Source organism: Peromyscus californicus, unplaced genomic scaffold (genome assembly GCF_007827085.1).
Source record: "Peromyscus californicus insignis strain IS unplaced genomic scaffold, ASM782708v3 Scaffold_14__1_contigs__length_90479793_seg_2, whole genome shotgun sequence".
In the NCBI taxonomy this organism is placed as follows: domain Eukaryota; kingdom Metazoa; phylum Chordata; class Mammalia; order Rodentia; family Cricetidae; genus Peromyscus; species Peromyscus californicus.
This window is the reverse complement of record NW_026294436.1, coordinates 15,038,533-15,058,252: the sequence shown is the minus strand read 5'-3', so window position 1 is coordinate 15,058,252 and position 19,720 is coordinate 15,038,533. Positions and strand designations below refer to the sequence as shown.

Below are 19,720 nucleotides of genomic sequence, written 5' to 3'. Positions count from 1 at the left end.
TGATCTCCACACAAGTGTTATGGCACTTGTGTGCCCATACCACACTACACCACACCACACCCATGTAATAAGTAAAATAAACAAACTAAAGTTGTAACTATGAAAGAAGAAATGAGATGCTCTGAAAAGGCAATAATTTAGCAGTGAAAAGAACATTTTTCTTTTTACTTTATTCATTCAATTAACTAAAATCTTTGTTACTTATTCTGTTATTGCTACAAAATCACACTGAGATTGCCACTACAAGCATGTTAAAGAATACACTAGTTTGCTCATAAAAAATTGTTTTATTTCATTTTTATTAATTACTTATATTTGAGACAGGGTTTCACTCTGCAGTCCAGCCTGGCCTAGAACTATGCAGACCCAGGCTGGCCTGTTGTTCAGAAATCTATCTGCCTCCACTTCCCCAGTGCTGGAATTGAAGGTGTAAGCCACCACATCTGGCATCTTCTGATCTCACCACACAGCCCTGGTTAGCCTGGAACTCACAGAAATCTGCCTGATACTGCCTCTTGCCTCCCAGGATAAAAGGGTGTGTCTACACTTTCTTTTTGCAGTGCTGAGATCAAGCCCCGTATTCTGCACATGCTTAGCATATGACCTACCACTGAGTTTTACCCCCAATCTTAATACCTTAAAAGTATTTTTTAGATTTCATTTAATCTTTTATGTGTATCAATTGTTTGCCTGAATGTATGTAGATGTACTATGTGTGTGCCTGGTGCCTGGGGAGGTCAGAAGAGGGCTTTAGATCCCTGGAATTGGAGTTATAGATGATTGTGAATCACCTTACGGGTTCTGAGAACCCAACCCAGGTCCTCTACAAGAGCAATGAGTGGTCCACTGAGCCATCTCTGTAGCCCCAACTCAAACAAAAGTACACAATATAGTTTATTATTATTAACAGGCACAATGTTGTACAGACCTCAAGACAATAGTCATCTGGCACAGTTGAGGATTTATGCTTTACTACTTTTTATTCCTGTCTAGGCTAAGTGTTAGGAACTTTTAATTGATGTTTCTAATGTCAGAAATATTGTGGTCTTTATTCATTTGAAGCAGAAGTAACATTTTCTGTAAAGAGTGCTACTGCTTTAAAAACTGCTGTTAATTACAAATTTCTACCTAGAAAGATCCTTCCTTAATTCTGTACATGACACACTTAGATGCCAAATAACTGCTGCAATTTGTCTAGATGCAAGAGTGACAAGACACACCCCCCCTTCTTCAGGTGGAGCCCATGCCACCCTGACTGGGCTGTCTACAGGTGGAATAGAGGAGGGCCACTTTGTTATAGGAAAGGCTAACTTCAGCTTACAAAGCTGCATACACCCAGAGATGGGGGCAGCATACTCCTCTCTCACCTTCCCTCATACTGTTAAGAGTTATCATATCTGAAAGAAAGCACTGAAGACAGCAAACAAGGAAATCCTAAAACTCCACCATCTGATCCATTTCTGTAGCTTGATCTTCCCTCACAAAAGCACTTCAGGACCATGGAAAAAACTCAGAAGAGTATAGCTATCTTTAACTTTGTCCAGCCTTAGCCAACATAGGAAGGACTGTTTTACTAATGTTTTCTGGTATGTTAGCAAAGAACGCTCTGACATTCTACAAATGGAGCTAGCTTTAGAAAAGAGTTCATTCTGACCTTCTTACTTCCACCTCCCTGGTGCATACCACACCTGGTTTAAGCAGTGCTGGATTAGAATCCAGGGCTTCACACATGCTGGGGCAAGCACTCTCCCAGCTGAGCCACACCCTCAGGCCCTTCAAATCTTTTTGGTGGATGATATGACATCTGACTGTGACATCCATCTTCATGTTAAAAGGGCAATTTCATTTATGAAAAAAATGGCCTAATTTTACTAACCAATCTCAGGACAGAGAAGGGTTTGCAAATTTTTAGTTTGCAGAAGTAGAATTGACACTTGAGCAGTATATATGAGTGACGACCTTTTATAGTTAGTTTTTCATCTAACTGTTTCCTTTTCTGCTGATTGATAATTGTTCTACTTTCATTGCTGGTACTATGATTAAACACCCCGACAAAAAAGCCACTTAGAGAAAGCTGACTATTCCCAGTTACGCTCTATTATTGCAGGGAAGTCTAGGCATTGGAAACCTGACACCAATGGTCACATCACATCTTAGGAGAGAAAGCTGACTATTCCCAGTTACACTCTATTATTGCAGGGAAGTCTAGGCACTGGAAACCTGACACCAACGGTCACATCACATCCACAGTTAAGAGCAGAGAGACATGAATACACGTGTGCTTCAAGCTCAACTAGCTTGCTTTTTCTACTCCTACAATTCAGGACCCAGTTGGGTGGTGGCGCACACCTTTAATCCCAGCACTTGGGAAGCAGAGACAGGCGGATCTCTGAGTTTGAGGCCACCCTGGTCTATAGAATGAGTTACAGGACAGCAGGGGCTACACAGAGAAAGTCTGTCTTGAAAAAAATCAAAACCGAACCAAACAAGATACAAACAAACAAAATAATTCAGGAACCAGGGAATAGTGTGGGCCCCCTTTTAGGTAAGTCTTCCCACATCAATTGAGGCCAGCAAGACAACTCCACCCGTAACCCCAGGCATGCCCAAGGCCAGTCTGATCTAGGCATTCCCTCATTGAGACTCTCTTCCCAAGTGATTCTGAGTTGCACCAAGTTGACAACGAATGCTAGCTACTGCAGTAAATGATGAGGTTTCAGAGCACATTAACGGACACACAGGAGCCTCGCCTGCTTCTCAGCCCCCTCTGCACTGCTTCTGCTCTGTATGTCATTCTTCAAACTCTTAGACTGAGTCTCAGCCTCAGTCAATTTGCTGGTACCTTAGTCCTAAAGCTGAACCCATGAGAACAGCCACCATACTGTTGTGTGATAACCTATTCTGATTGTGTTCTGACAAATAAAGCTTGGAGTTGGAGGGCAAGGCCAGCCACTAGCCAACCAAAATTAACCATAGATGTTTGCAGGACTGCAGAAAGTAGACAGGAAGTAGTACGGTGGGGGCAGAGAGAGGATCTCAGTCCCTTTTGGACAGAGGTACTGGAGAGGTAAACAGTGACTGTGGCTGTTCCCCTGCTTCTCTGATCTTTCAGGTTTTTACCCCATACCTGACTCCTGATTTTTCATTGGTAAGATTAATGAGAATAGTGCTTCACCATACATTGTCAAAGGGAGGGACAATATTTCTAGGGATAAGCAAATTACCATTAGTCAGTCATGAAGGGTTCAGGAATATCCCAAAAGAGATCTATTTTATTTATGTGGAAGCCAGCTGGAGTTATAAACAATTATTAGCTGCAAGAAATAGGTGCTGAGAACCAAACTTAGGTCCTCTAGAAGAGCAACAAGTGATCTTAACTGCTGAGATATTTCTCCATCCCCTATTCTTATTATTTTTATTAGGTGTGGGTGTTTGCATGTGGGCACGTAAGTACAGGTTCCTGTGCAGGCAAGAGGCATTAGATCCCCTGAAGCTGGAGCTATACACTGTGGTGAGCCACCAAGTGCTCTTTACTGCTAAGCCATCTTTCTAGACTCCATTTTCAAAGATTTTAAATCCATGTAAATTTCTATTTTCAAATGGGCTGGGATAAGCAGCTCACACGAATGTTTAAAAATTAGTACAAAGGGGCCTTGAGAATGGTTCAGTAGTTAAGAGCATAGCTGCTCTTACAGAGAATCCAAGTTCATTTCCCAGCACCCACCTAATGGGTCACAACCATCTCTAACCTCAGCTCCAGGGGATCCAATGCCCACTTCAGCTTCCCCTGGGCACTGCATACATGTGTTGCATTTACATACATGCAGAAAAACACACATACATAAAATAAAAATAAATAAATCTAAAAAAATTACTAGATAACTAGAAATCATCATATCTTTTCTGTTTTGTAATTTATTTAACTGTAGCCCTTTGGTCAACTTTTAGTGGTGCATCACACAATATTCCTGTGAACAGTGGCAAGACAGAGGAGTAGGCTTTGCAGTCACACTCACCTTAAATTACTTTGTTGGCCAGATGGAATGACACTGTAGTAGACTGGCATTCCTGTTGTAGGCAGAGATCCTTGATTAGATTGGTTAGGGAACACAACAGGCTGTTGGTAAGTCTGATGGGCAATTCCTTGAGAACCTTGAGGCAGTGAAACCTAGAATTTGAAAGACAATTTAAATAGAAAAAATATTTTTCTAAACCTTGTAGATGTTCATGTCAAGTTCCTATAAACTTGTAAAGTATTGTTAGTAAGAAAAGGTCACCACAGTTCCACCATAATAGTCTATGTGCCCTTGGGCCAGCTACTGTTTTTGACTGACACAAACCACATAATAGGTTAAGTGCATTTGATTTTTGAAAAGTATGATTTATTCTTAAAAAAGAAGACCCAAGCAAGAGGATGATCATGAGACAAGGAAGAGACATCTCATTACCTTCAGGCAAAGCTGACAAGGATGCAGGGAGGGTCTCAGTGAAGCACACTAGGTTACACTGAGAGCTATGGAACTTTGGCCACCCCTCACTTGACTACCCATGAGACACTGCAGTTCCACATCAGAAAAGCTGGACGTGTGTCTCCAGTAGAGGAAAGGAGAGACTGCTCTGAACGTCTAAAGGAGTTAGTGCAGCAAGCATCTGGGAAGGGGACTTTCAATTCTCCACAAGAACAAACTGGATGGTCATGCTAGATCTCTACTTCAGTTCTCCAGCTTCTAAATCAGAAACCACACAGGCATCATAAGGTTTCCTGATTTATAACTGTACCATAAAATTATAGTGGGATATAGTGATTTTATTAAATAAACCCAACATATAAACTTAAGATAGTGATAATGTCACAAGTGATGGTAATGGTGATAGTGAAGGTCAACACTACGGTGCACTTATTCCCAGGTTCCAAATGCGTTGTGTATTATCTCATTAAAACATTCCAACAACCCAAGAAACTACTTTCATAAATTCTTGGCAATTTTTTGTTCCTTTTGAGTTTTTTGTTGCTGTTTGGGTCTTGCTATTCTAACTGGTCTTAAATTTGCAGTGCAAACCAGGCTAGCCTAAAATTTGCTGTAATCCTCCTGCCTCTGCCTCTAAAATACTGGGATTACAGGTATGTGCAACCATGATGAGCAACATCCCTTTTTATAGATAAGTTGACTGGAATTAAGTAATTTCTCTAAAGTTCACTGCATTCTAGGCTAGTCAGTACTACACAGTGAAACCCAGCTTAAAAGAAAAAAGAGATTAATTAACTTTAAGCCTTATTTCTAAAATGCAACCTGTAATCAGTCATCTCAAAATACAAAGTAAACTCTTAATTTTGGTGAAATTATTACAAATTAAACAGGCAAACAAACAAACAAATAACTATGTGTCTGATTTACTCATCTTTGTAAAACATTTCACATTTCAGTCTTTTAGGAGGTATATAATGCTTTGAGATTATTTCCAATTGTATAAGTTGAAGTGAGAAATGACAAAGCTTTATCTAACCAACTGAAACACTCTGAGTGAGTTTCTGTGTTTGTACACACTTTGTGTGTACATATAGTGTATACTGAAGACACAGGTAGACATTGGGTGTACCTCAATCACTCTCCTTTATATCTTTAGACACAAATTCTCCCTGAACCCGAAGCTCATCACTCCCAGTAGGCTGGCTGGGCCAGCAAGCCCCAGGGACTGTGCTCTTTGCGTCTCCCCAACACTGAAATCACAAGTGTGCACTGCTGCCCCTTGTTGTGGGTGCTGAAGATGGACCTCAGGTCCTGATAATTACACAAGAAGCAGTATTAAGGACTGAGTCATCTTTCTAGCACTCAAATATATTCTTAATAAGAAAAAAATCTGCCAGAAATGGTGGTGAATGCCTTTAATTTCATCACTCAAGAGGCAGAGGCAGGCAGATCTCTAAATAAGTTCAAGGCCAACTTGGTCTACATAGTGAGTTCTAGGATAGCCAGAGCTACATAGTTAGATCTGGTTTCAAAAAACAAACAAACAAACAAACAAACACACAAACAAACGAATCAGAACTCCAAAAGAAAGAGAAAGGGATGCTGCTTAAGAATGTGTAGCTTCCACTACCACTAGGTCCATTCCAGCCAGAATGACCTGCACTGCCAACAAGGGCCATCTTAGTGCCCAAGGGCTAAGCATGGGCAGGACCATGTAGATCTGGGTAGCCTGCACTGCCACCCAGGGACATGGTGTTGCCCCGGCAGGGGTTACTGTCAGAGGAAATGTCCAGGTCCACTGCCCTGCCACAGACCCAGTCTGTGGTGAGATTCCACACTGAAAACAGTGAGGATAGGGCTGCACAGAGCTGGCCACGCCCCTTACTAGCTACAACTCTAGGGAGAACTGGCCCTACCCCTCACCAACTGTAGGTGAACAGGCCCTGTACCTCACCTGGGCAACACAGTAGAGTTGGTCTGGTGGTGTGGTGCAAGTGACAAGGTGGAGGTGAGGGATCAGGGAGATGATGTAAAATCCACTCACACACACACACACACACACACTCACACACACTCACACACACACACACACACACACACTCACACACAAGACCGCCTGGCTTCAGAACACACTGTTAAGCACATATCATTTGACCTGGCCTGTTTTCCAGATGGTAATTTATCACTTTGTACTCATCTACCCATAATGGTAGAAACATGACAAAGGAAGCTTCCATTCGCAGTTGGCCACAACACTATCTCTATTACCTTCACATTTACCCAGTGTGAGGGCTGCTTGATATAACATGATAAAGAACTTGCAAAAAATGCATGCTATAGTGCAAGCATAATGCTTCAATCTCCAAAACTACAAAAACATGCTCTCTCTAAAAACAAAAAACAGGAACTATTTTCAACATCTAGCTCCATTTAAAAATTATTAGTATTGGATATCTGTTCTATCTATGACCTTGAAGCACCGCCCCTAGAGATGTAACAGGTAACTGTCCAATCTACCTATGACCTTGAAGCACCTGCCCCTGAGGCGTGGCCTCGGATGCTGGAACGGACTCAGGGGCAAGAACAGCACGGGACTATACTTCACGGGACTGTACTTCGGCCTTCCAGGACCTTCCGATAAATTTCCTGTAGTGAGTCTTCCTTCCTAATAAATTCCTTTACCCTTTAAGCAGACCCAGTGGATTTCTCAAAATAATTATTAAATTGGGTGGTGGTGCCTCATGCCTTTAATCCCAGTACTTGGGAGGCAGAGGCAGGCAGATCTCAATGAGTTGAGGCTAGCCTGGTCTATAAAGAGAGTTTCAGGACAGTCAGGACTACACAGAGAAACCCTGTCTTGAAAAAACAAAACAAAACAAAAAAACCAAAAGCAACAACAAAAAACTATACTAACAACGCTATACTTTATTTAAATGACATTTCTGAAAATAGACTGTGAGTCCCTAAAAACCAAGGGCAAATCTCTTTTACATGAATATCTGACAGCAGAGCAGAGATGCTTGATGCTCTGTATTAGACTGTAAGACCACAGACCTGTAGAAGGCAGTGGTTCTCGCTTGGTGCCAACCCTGCCTGTCTAGGTATGGGGAAGATTATGTGACTAAGTCAAGAATGATGGTTTTATAAAAGGCACAGAGGACATGAGGGAGAAGAAAAGATGTAAAACTATTTTCATGATATATCTCCTTTTAGCAATTCCTGTGTATTATCAATAGACTTCAAAGCTAGATATTTCTAACTACTTCATCACAATTCCTTGATAATTTCACATTGCAAATACTTAACATTTTCTGGAACTATATAGAATATGCTTATATAATTGCTTACATCATTATCCATCCTCTAAATATCTTTACAACTAATTTATGCCTTGTAAACTAATTAATTTTCTTGCAAAATTAGTTGAAGGTTATTTTTAAATAGCATCTAGCATCTCTCTGTGTAACCTGGGCTAGGCTGGAACTATGTAGATCAGGCTGATCTTGAACTCACAGACATCCACCTGTGCCTTCCGAGGCATGCACCACCATGAGCAGAAGTTAAAGGTTCTTAACTTCCCCACCTTTGGCAGCAGGCCTTTCTTTCACATGCTCAGTGCTTCCTTTGTGATCTCTCTGCTACTCATCTATACAAGATCACCAATTTGTTTACCTATGTTTAGATGTAATCTATGAACATTTTTCTCTTCATGGTAAGAAGTTTTCATTTTTTTTTTTTTTTTTTTTTTTTTTGTTTTTCGAGACAGGGTTTCTCTGTGTAGCTTTGCACCTTTCCTGGAACTCACTTGGTAGTCCAGGCTGGCCTCGAACTCACAGAGATCCGCCTGGCTCTGCCTCCCGAGTGCTGGGATTAAAGGCGTGCGCCACCACCGCCCGGCAGAAGTTTTCATTTTTATTTGAATAACAATTGAATAACCTTTGGACTTCGTTTTTAACATTCCATTCCTTAGCTGTGGAAAACATGCAGGTTAATAAATTAAACCCACTTACAAATTACTTCCTATACTGCTTAGTTTCTATTGTCAACTTGACACATGGGGAAGAGGGAACCTCAACTGAGGAATTACATCAACCAGACTGGACTGTGGGCATGGCTGTAAGGCATTTTCTTGGTAACTTATTGATTTATGAGGACCCATCCACTGTGGGCAGGTGGGCCTGGATTGTGTAAGACAGATAGGCATGTAAGTAAGCCCAGGAGCAAGCTAGAAGGCAGCATTCCTCCATGATTTCTGCTTTAAGTTCCTACCCTGCTGGAGTTCCTTCTCTGATAAGCGGCCTATTAAGCTGTAAGATGAAACAAAGCCTTTCCTCTCCAAGTTGCTTTTGGTCATTCATAGTGTTTATCACTACAACAGAAAGTAAACTAGAGCACTCTCTAAAGAAGAAAGAAGGAAAAGCAAATTTCTGGAAATGTCATATCATAATAAAGATATCTGTTTAGGTCAAATGTGGTGAATGTCTTTAATCCCAGCATTAGGGAAGAAGAGGCAGGCAGATCTCTGTGAGTTTGAGGCTGGCCTATTCTACAGATCGAGTTCCAGGACAGTCCCGGCTACAGACAAATCCTTTCTTCAAAAACAAAAAACAAAAAAACAAAAAACAAAAACAATACCAAAAAACCATAGGAAAGAAATCTATTTATATGGGAAACAATAATCTTTCTATTGTTCTATATCTACAAAACAAACTCCTCGATTTAAATAAAATAAAAGTGTCATGGAGTTTGTTTACTTGAGACGAGGTGTCACTAAGTAGCCCTGGCTGACCTGGAACTCACTATGTATACCAGGCTGGCTTTGAATCCACACACATCTGTTTACCCTTACCACCCAAGTGCTGGGATTAAATATGTGTACCACCATGCCTGGCCTTCCTTGGCTTTTGTTTTTGTTTGTTTTTGAGTCAGGGTCTGACAATATATCTCTGGCTGTCCTGAAACTCACTATGTAGACCAGGCTGGCTTTGAACTCACAGAGATCTGCCTGCCTATGCCTTCTGAGTGTTGGGATTAAAGGTGTGTGACACCAATGACTAGCCTACCATGGCATTTTAAATACACAATAAATCGTAACATTTTGGAACTAAAGAAAATAGTAGTCTTGTTTGGGAAACTGTACATACATACAAATTCTACAAATATAGATTTATGGTCGGCATAACCATATCTTATTATAGCAAACACTTATTTACATTTCTATTTTCCTTTCTATTCCTTTTTCTCTCCAAAGAAGGCTTTCTAGGGAAGTGAACAATACAGCAGAACACTTGCTTAGATAGCTATACAGTTGGAAACACAGTACCAGGCAAAACTTACAGGCATTATCAATATGGTTCAAATATTCTAAGTATTAATAAGTGAGGGTAAATGAAGTTGATATAACTTAACAAAATTCTTAGGATGATAATGCTGTCTGTCTTACAAAGCATTTCCCTAACACTAAAGGAACAGAGTGTGATGGCACATGCTTGTGAAGAACCATAAGCTTGAGTCCAGCTCAGGCTGCACAGTGAACTCCAAGCTAGCCTAGGGTACAATAATAAGACTGTCTCAAAAACTCAAACCAAAACCAAAAACTAAAAACAAGCCGACACAAAAGAACAGAATATATTGTAGTGATGCATTTTACTTTATTTTTTTGAAGCAAGAACCCTCTGGATAGCCAGGCTGTCATGGAGCTTTCTTTACAAGTCCTGACTGGCTTTAAACCTACAATCTTTCTGTCTCAGCCTTTCAAGCGCTAGGATTACAGGTGTGTGGCCTTGCCATAGCTATAGATTCAGCTGATCTGAAATCACCTATCCCTAAAGCAGGTGAGAGAAAACATACCTGATATGATGGCACTGAAGGGTAGGGGATGACCACTCCTTGGATATGAGTTCCAGTGCTGTTTGGCTGGCCTCCCACGAGGCTCTGACTCTGGGGTGACTGAACTCCAACTATTCCTTGGTAGTTTTGCTGCTGGTTGGGCATAACTTGATAACCTGTAATGGTAAAATGAGTTAAATCTTGTTTTGAGTTTATTGTGAGTAATAGTGTATTTCTGTATTTTAAGCAAGCCCTGTATGACTCAAAGTGTCAGAATTTTACTTCATCAGCAAATCTCCAAGCCTATTGTAAGAGTTATAAGGTTTACTATGAAATAAAATTCAATCCTCCCCCAAATCTAGTCAAACAAAATATGTGTAAAGATTTCTTCTATGGGTCACAGTCTTGGCTAACAAAGAACAAGCACTAATTAGTTTGCATTACAATACTTAATGATAACAAGTTTCTGGGGATCAGGATGCCTACATTATTTGTTAGAGCACTGTCCAGAGGTAAATATGTACCACTCCTTTAAAAAAAACTACAAACTTCATGTGGTAAGAGCAGAATATTAAAGACAGAATGAATGTGTACCTATGCAACTGTATAAGTCACATGTCAGCAGTGGCCCTGCTGGGGAACAAAAAGACTATGCATGTGTAAGGGATAGGTTTTTAGAATGGTTTCAAGTTGTTTTTTTTTTTAGTAGTACAACAACAAAAAACAAACAAACAAACAAACAAACAAACAAACCAAGACATGAATCTCTTTAGGAATATGTCAGAAACATAAGGTGAATGGAGCCAGTTAGTTCTTTTAAAGGATCATTTTCTGGCTGTATTGCTGATTTCATCTGACAAAAAGCCAGATCGTTAAGAAGATTAAACTTGATTGGTAACTTAAGTGGTAAGAACATGCTTACTTTTATGATGTAAACTTTTTACTTTTAAGAATCTATAACAATGAGTAAGCTTTGAATATCAATTTTATTTTGTTTCCCGAATCTAAGAACATTCTTTTGTGAATACCAATTAGTGAAAAGAAAGATTTTTAAACATTATCAAAAATGCTCTCATTTAAAAAAAAAAAAAAGAAATTGATTGAAAACAAGTCATTATTTAGCTTCAGGGCACTGACAAAAGCTTTTTACATAGAACACCAGTGCTGCCAATGCAAATGTCAGCAGGCAAAGGCTGGTGAGACTGTCTCTGATTGCACCATATACTGATAAATAAATTTTAATTTTCATCTTCATTTAATTCTAAAGTGAGAGGAAGTATACCAAAACCTCAGGCATTGTATGTAAACAGGGGCATCAATGCTGTTGATTAAAATGCATATTCTAGATTCTTCTCTGTAAGAAAGAGACTGATAATATGTTGTCTACTATTTCTTCTCTTGTGCATTTCCAATACTGCTTAAGTTTGGACATGGACTGAAGAAGAGAGCAAAAAAACATTTTGGCCTAACAACATTCCATCCTATCTTCAGTTCATCAAATAATAAACACTTCAAATTTATAAACTGTAAGCACTATCAACACGAATACACTGACACATTTTTGTCCTTAAAAAAATTAAGACAGGAACAAAAATGGGAAACCACCAAGAAACATTATGTCTGAGATGCCACTTTTCAAAACACACACACCACACACCCTCCCTGGCAGAATTCACTGTGATATAATTGAACTTTGTAAGTATTTAAAACTAAGTAGTCATACTTCCCCAATAAATAGCAAGTATTCTACATATTAACTTTTTGGTTTTTAGAGTAGTGCTGGAGAATCAAACATATGACCTCTTACATGCTAAGTAACGTATGAACCATTTATTAAACTTCTAGTCTGAATGTTATCCTTACAGTTTATTAAGGATCACCTGGATAGTACATTACAGAATCTGTCACTAAATTCCCATTTCCATTTTTACTAATTGTCATATACAGACATATACAATTAGTATCATTAACGTTTGGAGATAATGCATGTCCATTTACAGAGGAGAACTTGTATTGTACTTGCCAATGGGGTGACATGAATGATGAGAATGAGGCCATCTTTAAGACATGATGACACTGAGACAATAAAATTACGAAACTGGAGAATGAACAGTCTTGTGAAAGAGGGAGAAGAATTCTTACTGGTATGGCACTCACTTAATGTCTGTGATTTGGCTTAAAGAAAAAAAATATTCCAACAAAAAGTTAAAAAAAAAAAAAAGGCTGGAATAAAGGGGAAAACTCCTGTCTGATGAACAGAAAGTGGTCTGTAATAGTCAGATACAGTGTGTGGACTGAATGGCCCACAATAAAGGTAGAAGAGAATCCCAGTGAAGAAACACTATATGAGTAGAGTGGGGCCAGTTTTCTGAGTTACACTTTTGTCTCGAGGAGGGAGGGTTTATTTGGCTCACGGTTTCAGATATTTCAGTCCATCATGGAGGGAAGGCAGAGCAGCTCACACCGGTGGCCAAGGAGCAGAGAAAAAGAATGCCTGTGTTAGCAGGCTTTCTGCTCCCTCATCCCCCTTCCTTTCTACTCCCAGGCTTTGGGATGGTACACCCACATACAGGCTAGGTCTTTCCCACTTAATCATATCTGGTAATCAAATTTGAGTTTCACACTTCTCTTTCTGAGGTCAGAGAAGAACCAGTGTGAATAGGATGGTATGGCTGTGCTGTGGACCACACTACCTTTGGATAGAAATTAATTAATCCATTTACCCCACTGACTCATGAGTCTACATTTGTACATTAATACGTCCATTCACAAGCAGCATAAACAGTGAATGCGTCCATGACCAACAGTGGATTTATAAAAAATAAGAATGATAGGCACTTTAAAAGACAATGTCGGGCCGGGCGGTGGTGGCGCACGCCTTTAATACCAGCACTCGGGAGGCAGAGCCAGGCGGATCTCTGTGAGTTCGAGGCCAACCTGGGCTACCAAGTGAGTTCCAGGAAAAGGCGCAAAGCTACACAGAGAAACCCTGTCTCGAAAAACCAAAAAAAAAAAAAAAAGACAATGTCTTTTGCCAGGCGGTGGTGGCGCACGCCTTTAATACCAGCACTCGGGAGGCAGAGCCAGGCGGATCTCTGTGAGTTCGAGGCAAGCCTGGGCTACCAAGTGAGTCCCAGGAAAGGCGCAAAGCTACACAGAGAAACCCTGTCTCGAAAAAAACCAAAAAAAAAAAAAAAAACCAAAAAAAAACAAAAAAAAGAAAAGAAAAGACAATGTCTTTTCCTTAAGATGCTGTCATGTGCCAATTCTGTCCACTACCTTATAGAACATCCATCCCTCAAAACAACTGGTAACATGAACTTGTTCTTGCTAATTCTTCCTTTCATGGTTTGTGTATACTGTTACCAAAAAAGGGGGGGGGGAATGATAATACCATTTAAGAGTAAAGAAAGAAATTTTAACACCTACCACTGCCCTTTCAGAATAAAGGAATTAATATGAATGTAGACACTCAGCATGTATACTTAAAATAATGGGGAAAAATAAATTTTAGAGCAGAAACAGGATTACTTACTATGTGCTGAAAGACCAGTTTCTCACAAACCATTTTAGTGAATGTTTTCTGATGGCAACAGTTTAAGTTTTAATGTAACATTAGTTTATGAAGTGGGGGATATTTAGTCACCTTCACTTACAAATCCCATCAGTCTGAAGTTTGTGGTTCACTAGTACATTAAACCTCTGTTAGGAAACTATCCAGCAGCTGAGACACAAATTTCACGTAATTAACCATGAGCTACTGAATTGATTAGGAAGACTATGAAGCTGTTTCAATTTGAATCTAATATGCAAAATTTGAAAGAATTATTTTAACATTTCTAGAACAAATGGGATAATCAGGTGATGATAAAAGATACTCATAGTAGAATATTAAGAAAAAAACTTGGAAAACATTCATCTATAATCACCACTTACTGTTCTCTGTGTGGTTAACCATGCCTTTTCTTTAATGCTTCTAAATCAGATTAAGAGAGATTTTACAAAGCGGTGGGAAGGAAACGTTTAAATAAATTTTCTTTTTGAAACCAAAAATTGATATTTATTTATTTATTTTAAAATGACAATTTTTTTTGCTGAGATTTATTTGTTTTATGTGTATGGATGTTTTGCTTCAATGTTCTGTGCACCATGTACATAAAGTACCCAAGGAGATCAGAAGAAGGCATCAGGGCCCCTGGAACTGAAATGTACAGTTGGTTGTGAGCTTCCATGTGAGTGCTAGGAACTGAATCCAGGTTCTCTGGAAGTGCTCTTAATCACTGAACCATCTCTCCATCCCTAAATACATTTCTTACAGCATGATTAAGCCAGGTGTAGTGGTACATGTCCTTGATCCCAGCACTCAAGAGGCAGAGTCAGACAGATCTTGGTGAGTCTGAGACCAGCCTTACTTATCTAGAAAGTGAGTTCTAGGTCAGCCAAGGTGATACAGTGAGACCTGGTCTCAAAACACAACACAACACAACACAACATACAACAAAACACTCAGACCTTATGTATAACAATTAAAGGGTTTCTAACATACTTTAAGGATGAGAGCATCTAGTAAGATTCAGCCCAAAACTCCTATACCTTTTCATTTAGAATATGCGATGTCTCACTGCTTCAAAGGTATTCAAAGCTGGTACTCATACATTTATCACATGTCAGCACTGCTCTATGCACAGGAAGTATCTCATTCCACATTCACAGACACCATTATTTCAAAGAGACACAACTATCCTCCTTTTCAGGTGAGGAAACACAGGCACACAAAGTTTCCTACCTTAGTCCAAGGTCACAAGCCGGTCAGTGTATAGCTGGGATCTGCATGTAAGATCTACCTTCCCCAAGGACATGTGCTGAAGTGAATGAGTACCACAGAAATACTCAAATAAGTAGGATTTGAGATCTTTGATTTTCTGAGAATTCTGCTTAGAGAAGACATCTACTCTAGTTTAACACCTAAGTTTCTAGGTAAGTTTACTTGTAGGAAAATCTAGAGTTCATTTTTGTTTATTGTTTTTTAACTATTACTATTATTACTACTGCTATTTTTTTTTTCTTTTGAGATACAGACTATGAGGCTCTACCTGGCCTGGATGGAACTCATAACGTAGACAATTTTGGCCTCTGCCTGTCTTTGTCTCCTGCCAAGTGTTGGTATTAAAGGCATGTGCCACCATGCCTGGCAAGAAAATAGAATTATAAATGAAGTGAACCAGCCAGCCAACTAATTGTTCATTTGAGTTAAAGAGTATTTGTGAAAACAAGTATAATTATCAAAAATAGAAATCAGAGTAAGCAGTTAGTCCAGCAAGCAGCTACGTGAACGTGGAAGTTAAAAAGGCACCAGAGTCAAGTTGACACAACCATCCCACGCTGTCCTCGCTGTTTTCCCCACAATCGTGGCATGGTTTGTGACCTGCTTTTTTTAGAGCTATACTTCTGCCTTCTCATCAGACTAGATTTCTCAGTAGAAAACAATTACGAAAGGGAGAGGAAGCCCAGAGGATAGTGGATCCCAGGCCGTATAAAGCTGTGTCTCCAGTCCTCAGTGCTTCCCTGTAATCTACAGTCACCCCCTTAAGGATTCAGATTTGTAGTGCTGCTTGAGGCTGCTTTGGCCGGAAAGAAGAACTCTGCTGCCATATTCTGAGTGAGTCTATAGAAGATTTTCACAGATGCTGGCTGTCTTCCCCTCAACGTCAGAATTGCTCATTGGGCCAAGCCTGCTTTAATGAGGACAGCTCGTGTGCAGGGGAGCCGCTCTACTTCATGTGTTGGGGTTGTCTGAAGCAGTGACTTCCCACCACCAACAGGATGCTTCCATTCCCTTAGCAGCAAGGCAGGAAAAGATAACAGGTTTGAACCACACTGGTAGGGGACATCAGGGATCTTTACAACAAACTTTCTAAGACTATCACAGCTAAGACCATCATTTAACATATTATCCTCTAGAATACTAATAATCAGGAGGGAAATTCCAATGCTATTAGGACAGATATTTGACTTTATTTTTGAAATGTTTGATCTTTCATTCCAATAATTCTAAAACCCAGGAAATAGCTAACAAGTATGTAATTTTGTATTATGTATTATACTTTCATTTTTTTCTCATTTTTTTGTTTTTTGTTTTTTGTTTTTCGAGACAGGGTTTCTCTGTGTAGCTTTGCGCCTTTCCTGGAACTCACTTGGTAGCCCAGGCTGGCCTCAAACTCACAGAGATCCGCCTGGCTCTGCCTCCCGAGTGCTGGGATTAAAGGCGTGCGCCACCACCGCCCGGCTTGTATTATACTTTCTAAAGAGCAGGATACTAAAAGATTATTGGACTTTCCATAATGCAAGATAACTGTGGACCTGTTGGTCAAAGTGTATATAAATCATAAAGAAAGTCAAAAACATGGAAAACACTAAAAACATGGGGGGGGGGCCATAATACTGTATTTCAAATGCAGATAAGAATTTTTCTGTTATTAATCACTCAGTCAGTACCCCATGATACTAGACCATTAGGGACAGACATGCCTCATTTTAGGTGTATATGTTGAATAAAATTCATATTCTTGAAACAGTGTTCAAACTGCTTGAAATTTCCCATGAACTTTTGTTTAAACAAAGCAGTTTTATAGCACCAAGCGTGGTTTATTAGGAGTGTCACCTATGACAAGTGGCTCTGTGCTTCAGATTCCTTATCAATCTCAGACATGAGGAAAGGGTACATAGTTTCAGTAATTTTAAAAACAGTCTGAAGACGGCCAAGTATGAGACTGAGGATAAGAAAGAAGTGGATTCCTAAAGAAAGAAAAGTACCATTGGGTTAAAAAAAGTGCTATAAGAGCATTTTTAGTATCCTGACACAATATACTAGATACCCCCACCACAACATAAATTGTTCTTTATCAAAAGTAGTTTCAGTTTATGAGAAATTTAAAAAAATTTTTTAAAAATTTCTGTGACTTATTTAGAAACCAGAAAGTTAGAGAAAAGCAAGGTATCTTTTATAGGAATTTGTCAGTCTGGTGGGAAAGCCACCAATAGTGAGTGATTCCAAACAGAATTAACTAATATCCAGTTATCAATATGGGTGTTTCCTTCTTCCTTTCCTTTCCTTCTTTTTCTTTTTTGAGACAGGGTTTCTCTGTGTTGCTTTGGAGCCTTTCCTGGAACTCGCTCTGTAGATCAGGCTGGCCTCAAACTCACAGAGATCCACCTGCTTCTGCCTACCGAGTGCTGAGATTAAAGGCATGGGGCACCACCGCCCGGCTTAACATGGTTGCTTCTACCACTACTGTTCTTTGTGAAGGACTGCACTGCGGCCAAGGCTTTCTGAGGAAAGTACCAACAAGTTTTGCAAGCCGAGAGAACAATTCTGAATTGAAGGCTCAAGCATGGCCTGGAAGATCACAAAGGATACCACTCTATGTTTAACTCCCTCTCATTTCAACAGGAGAGAGTAAGTAGGAAACAGTGCTCAGCAGAAAAACAGTTCTAACAAGCTAGATTTACTTTATCATAGGTGACCTGACCTAGAATTTATGTTAATGGAAAGCATCCTTTAAAACAGATTAGCCATAATCATATAGTGAGACAAATTGAAGAAATGATTCAACAACATGACCACCACCAGGAATCTAAATGTATTTTCCTTACCAGTATTAACACTTTTTTCCAGATTAGACTTGTATAAAAGAAGCACTGTGAAGAAAGTTAAGCTTTAAAAAAGTAATTTTGCTGAATCTAAATTTATCTGAACTAGCTGTTTTATGGCAATTTCGAAGAATCTTAAGTTTATAAACCAGGCATGTCTTCTGTCTGCAACAATTTGGTATACAGGCCAAGTTCAATCAAAGCCAGTTCTCACTTGTACTTGAGAAGAGACACAGATGCCAATCCTTTTACTATTATGTTTCAATTCAACAGAAAGGTCAGCAAAACTCAATCACAGATGTTACAGCTCTTAGCTATTTAAGTAACTATCCCAGACAACTCAAGGAAACCTGTAAGTACTTACCAAATACATTTGCTCCTTATTTCAGTGGCAGCAGATTTAATGGAGAGGGAAAGGCAAATAGGTGGAGTCGTACTTATTATATAATTTCTGAATTTATGCAGCTCATGAAAAACTAAGAAATGCTCACAGAATAAACAAAAAACTCCAAAAAAACTAAAAAACTAAGTAAAATCAGGGCCACCACCTAGGACAATTATATGGGTCCTATTATATGGGTCAAAAATTGTCAATAGAGACAATCAGTTCTGTTGTTACAGTCCCTGTGTGGCTAACTGAATCTCTTATCAGTATGATTTGCTTCTGCTCACCCAACAGTGTAGATTCTTCCTAGTTTTTCACATTATAGTTACTTTTATTTATTTTCATTATTTGGTTTGAGACACAGTTTTAATTATCCCAGGCTGGTTTCAAACTCTTTAAAGGATGACCTTGATATTCTTGCCTCTACCTCCTAAATACTGCGATTAAGACACCATATACACCATGCAGCTTATGTGGTGCTGGAGAGGGAACCCAGGGCTTCATGCATGCTAGGCAAGCACCCTGCCAAGTTATATTCCCAGCTCCCCTCAATTCCCAGGTACTTTCAAATCTGTGGCCTGCAATGCTACCTATAATCTGCACATTCTAAAGTGTTCCTTATACAGTGTGGCTCACCATTATGCTATCAGTTTGCTGGTAACAAACCTTAATATATAATCACAAGGTTCTGAGTTACTTGAAAAATTAAGACTGAAGATATAGCTCAATGATACTTGAATTTACCAGCTGGCTATAAAACTAAAATCTGATTCAGTTTCAGAGAATTATTTTGTTTCTTACAGGCATGCAATAGTAAGAGTTTTGAGGAAAATTGAATTATGTATCTTGGTACGGGCTTAAGCAACTTAAAACACATGTGGGTGTCTTTGGTTCATTTGGTCCATGTTTTAATGAATAATTATGCTCCTAAAAATTTGTATAACAAGCGGGAAAGAGACAAATTTGACGTTTACTAGTGAGTTTGGAATGGTTAGGACATTAAACTTTATTAGATAAGCTGCAAACCAAACCAAATCTGCCATCTAAATATGCTTTGGAAAAGAAATGACAGCAATAGCTCTTTTGAATTTTTTGTATTTTTTAAAGGAAAATTATTATGACGCCAAGGCTGTCATTTAAATCCATACCCTTATTTCTGAGTATGATGCAAAATTAAAAGGCAATTACAGTTAAAGGAAAATATAAACAAATATTAGTACCTTTAAATACAGCACTAAAAAAAAAAAAAGCAGTGAAACCCTGAGTAAAAAGAAGCCAGGAAGCAGCTGAAAAAGAGACCGGTTCACTGTGAGAAATGTACACCTCTCAGACAGTGCTACGGCCCCGAATCCAACAGCTCAGGACAAGGCCAATTATTGTAAAATAG

General features: G+C 39.3%; 1 protein-coding gene across 7 annotated transcripts in view; it reads right to left on the bottom strand.

Moving 5' to 3' along the window:
- The window catches only part of R3hdm1 (R3H domain containing 1), a 139,578-nt gene that overhangs the window by 15,040 nt on the left and 104,818 nt on the right, over nucleotides 1-19,720 (bottom strand). For all 7 annotated transcript variants that reach the window (XM_052736816.1, XM_052736814.1, XM_052736817.1 and 4 more), the window contains 2 exons: nucleotides 10,320-10,474; nucleotides 4,017-4,168 (listed from right to left, as the gene is read on the bottom strand). In XM_052736816.1, the coding sequence (XP_052592776.1) occupies nucleotides 4,017-4,168; nucleotides 10,320-10,474 (307 nt within the window). The remainder of the gene's footprint in view (nucleotides 1-4,016; nucleotides 4,169-10,319; nucleotides 10,475-19,720) is intronic.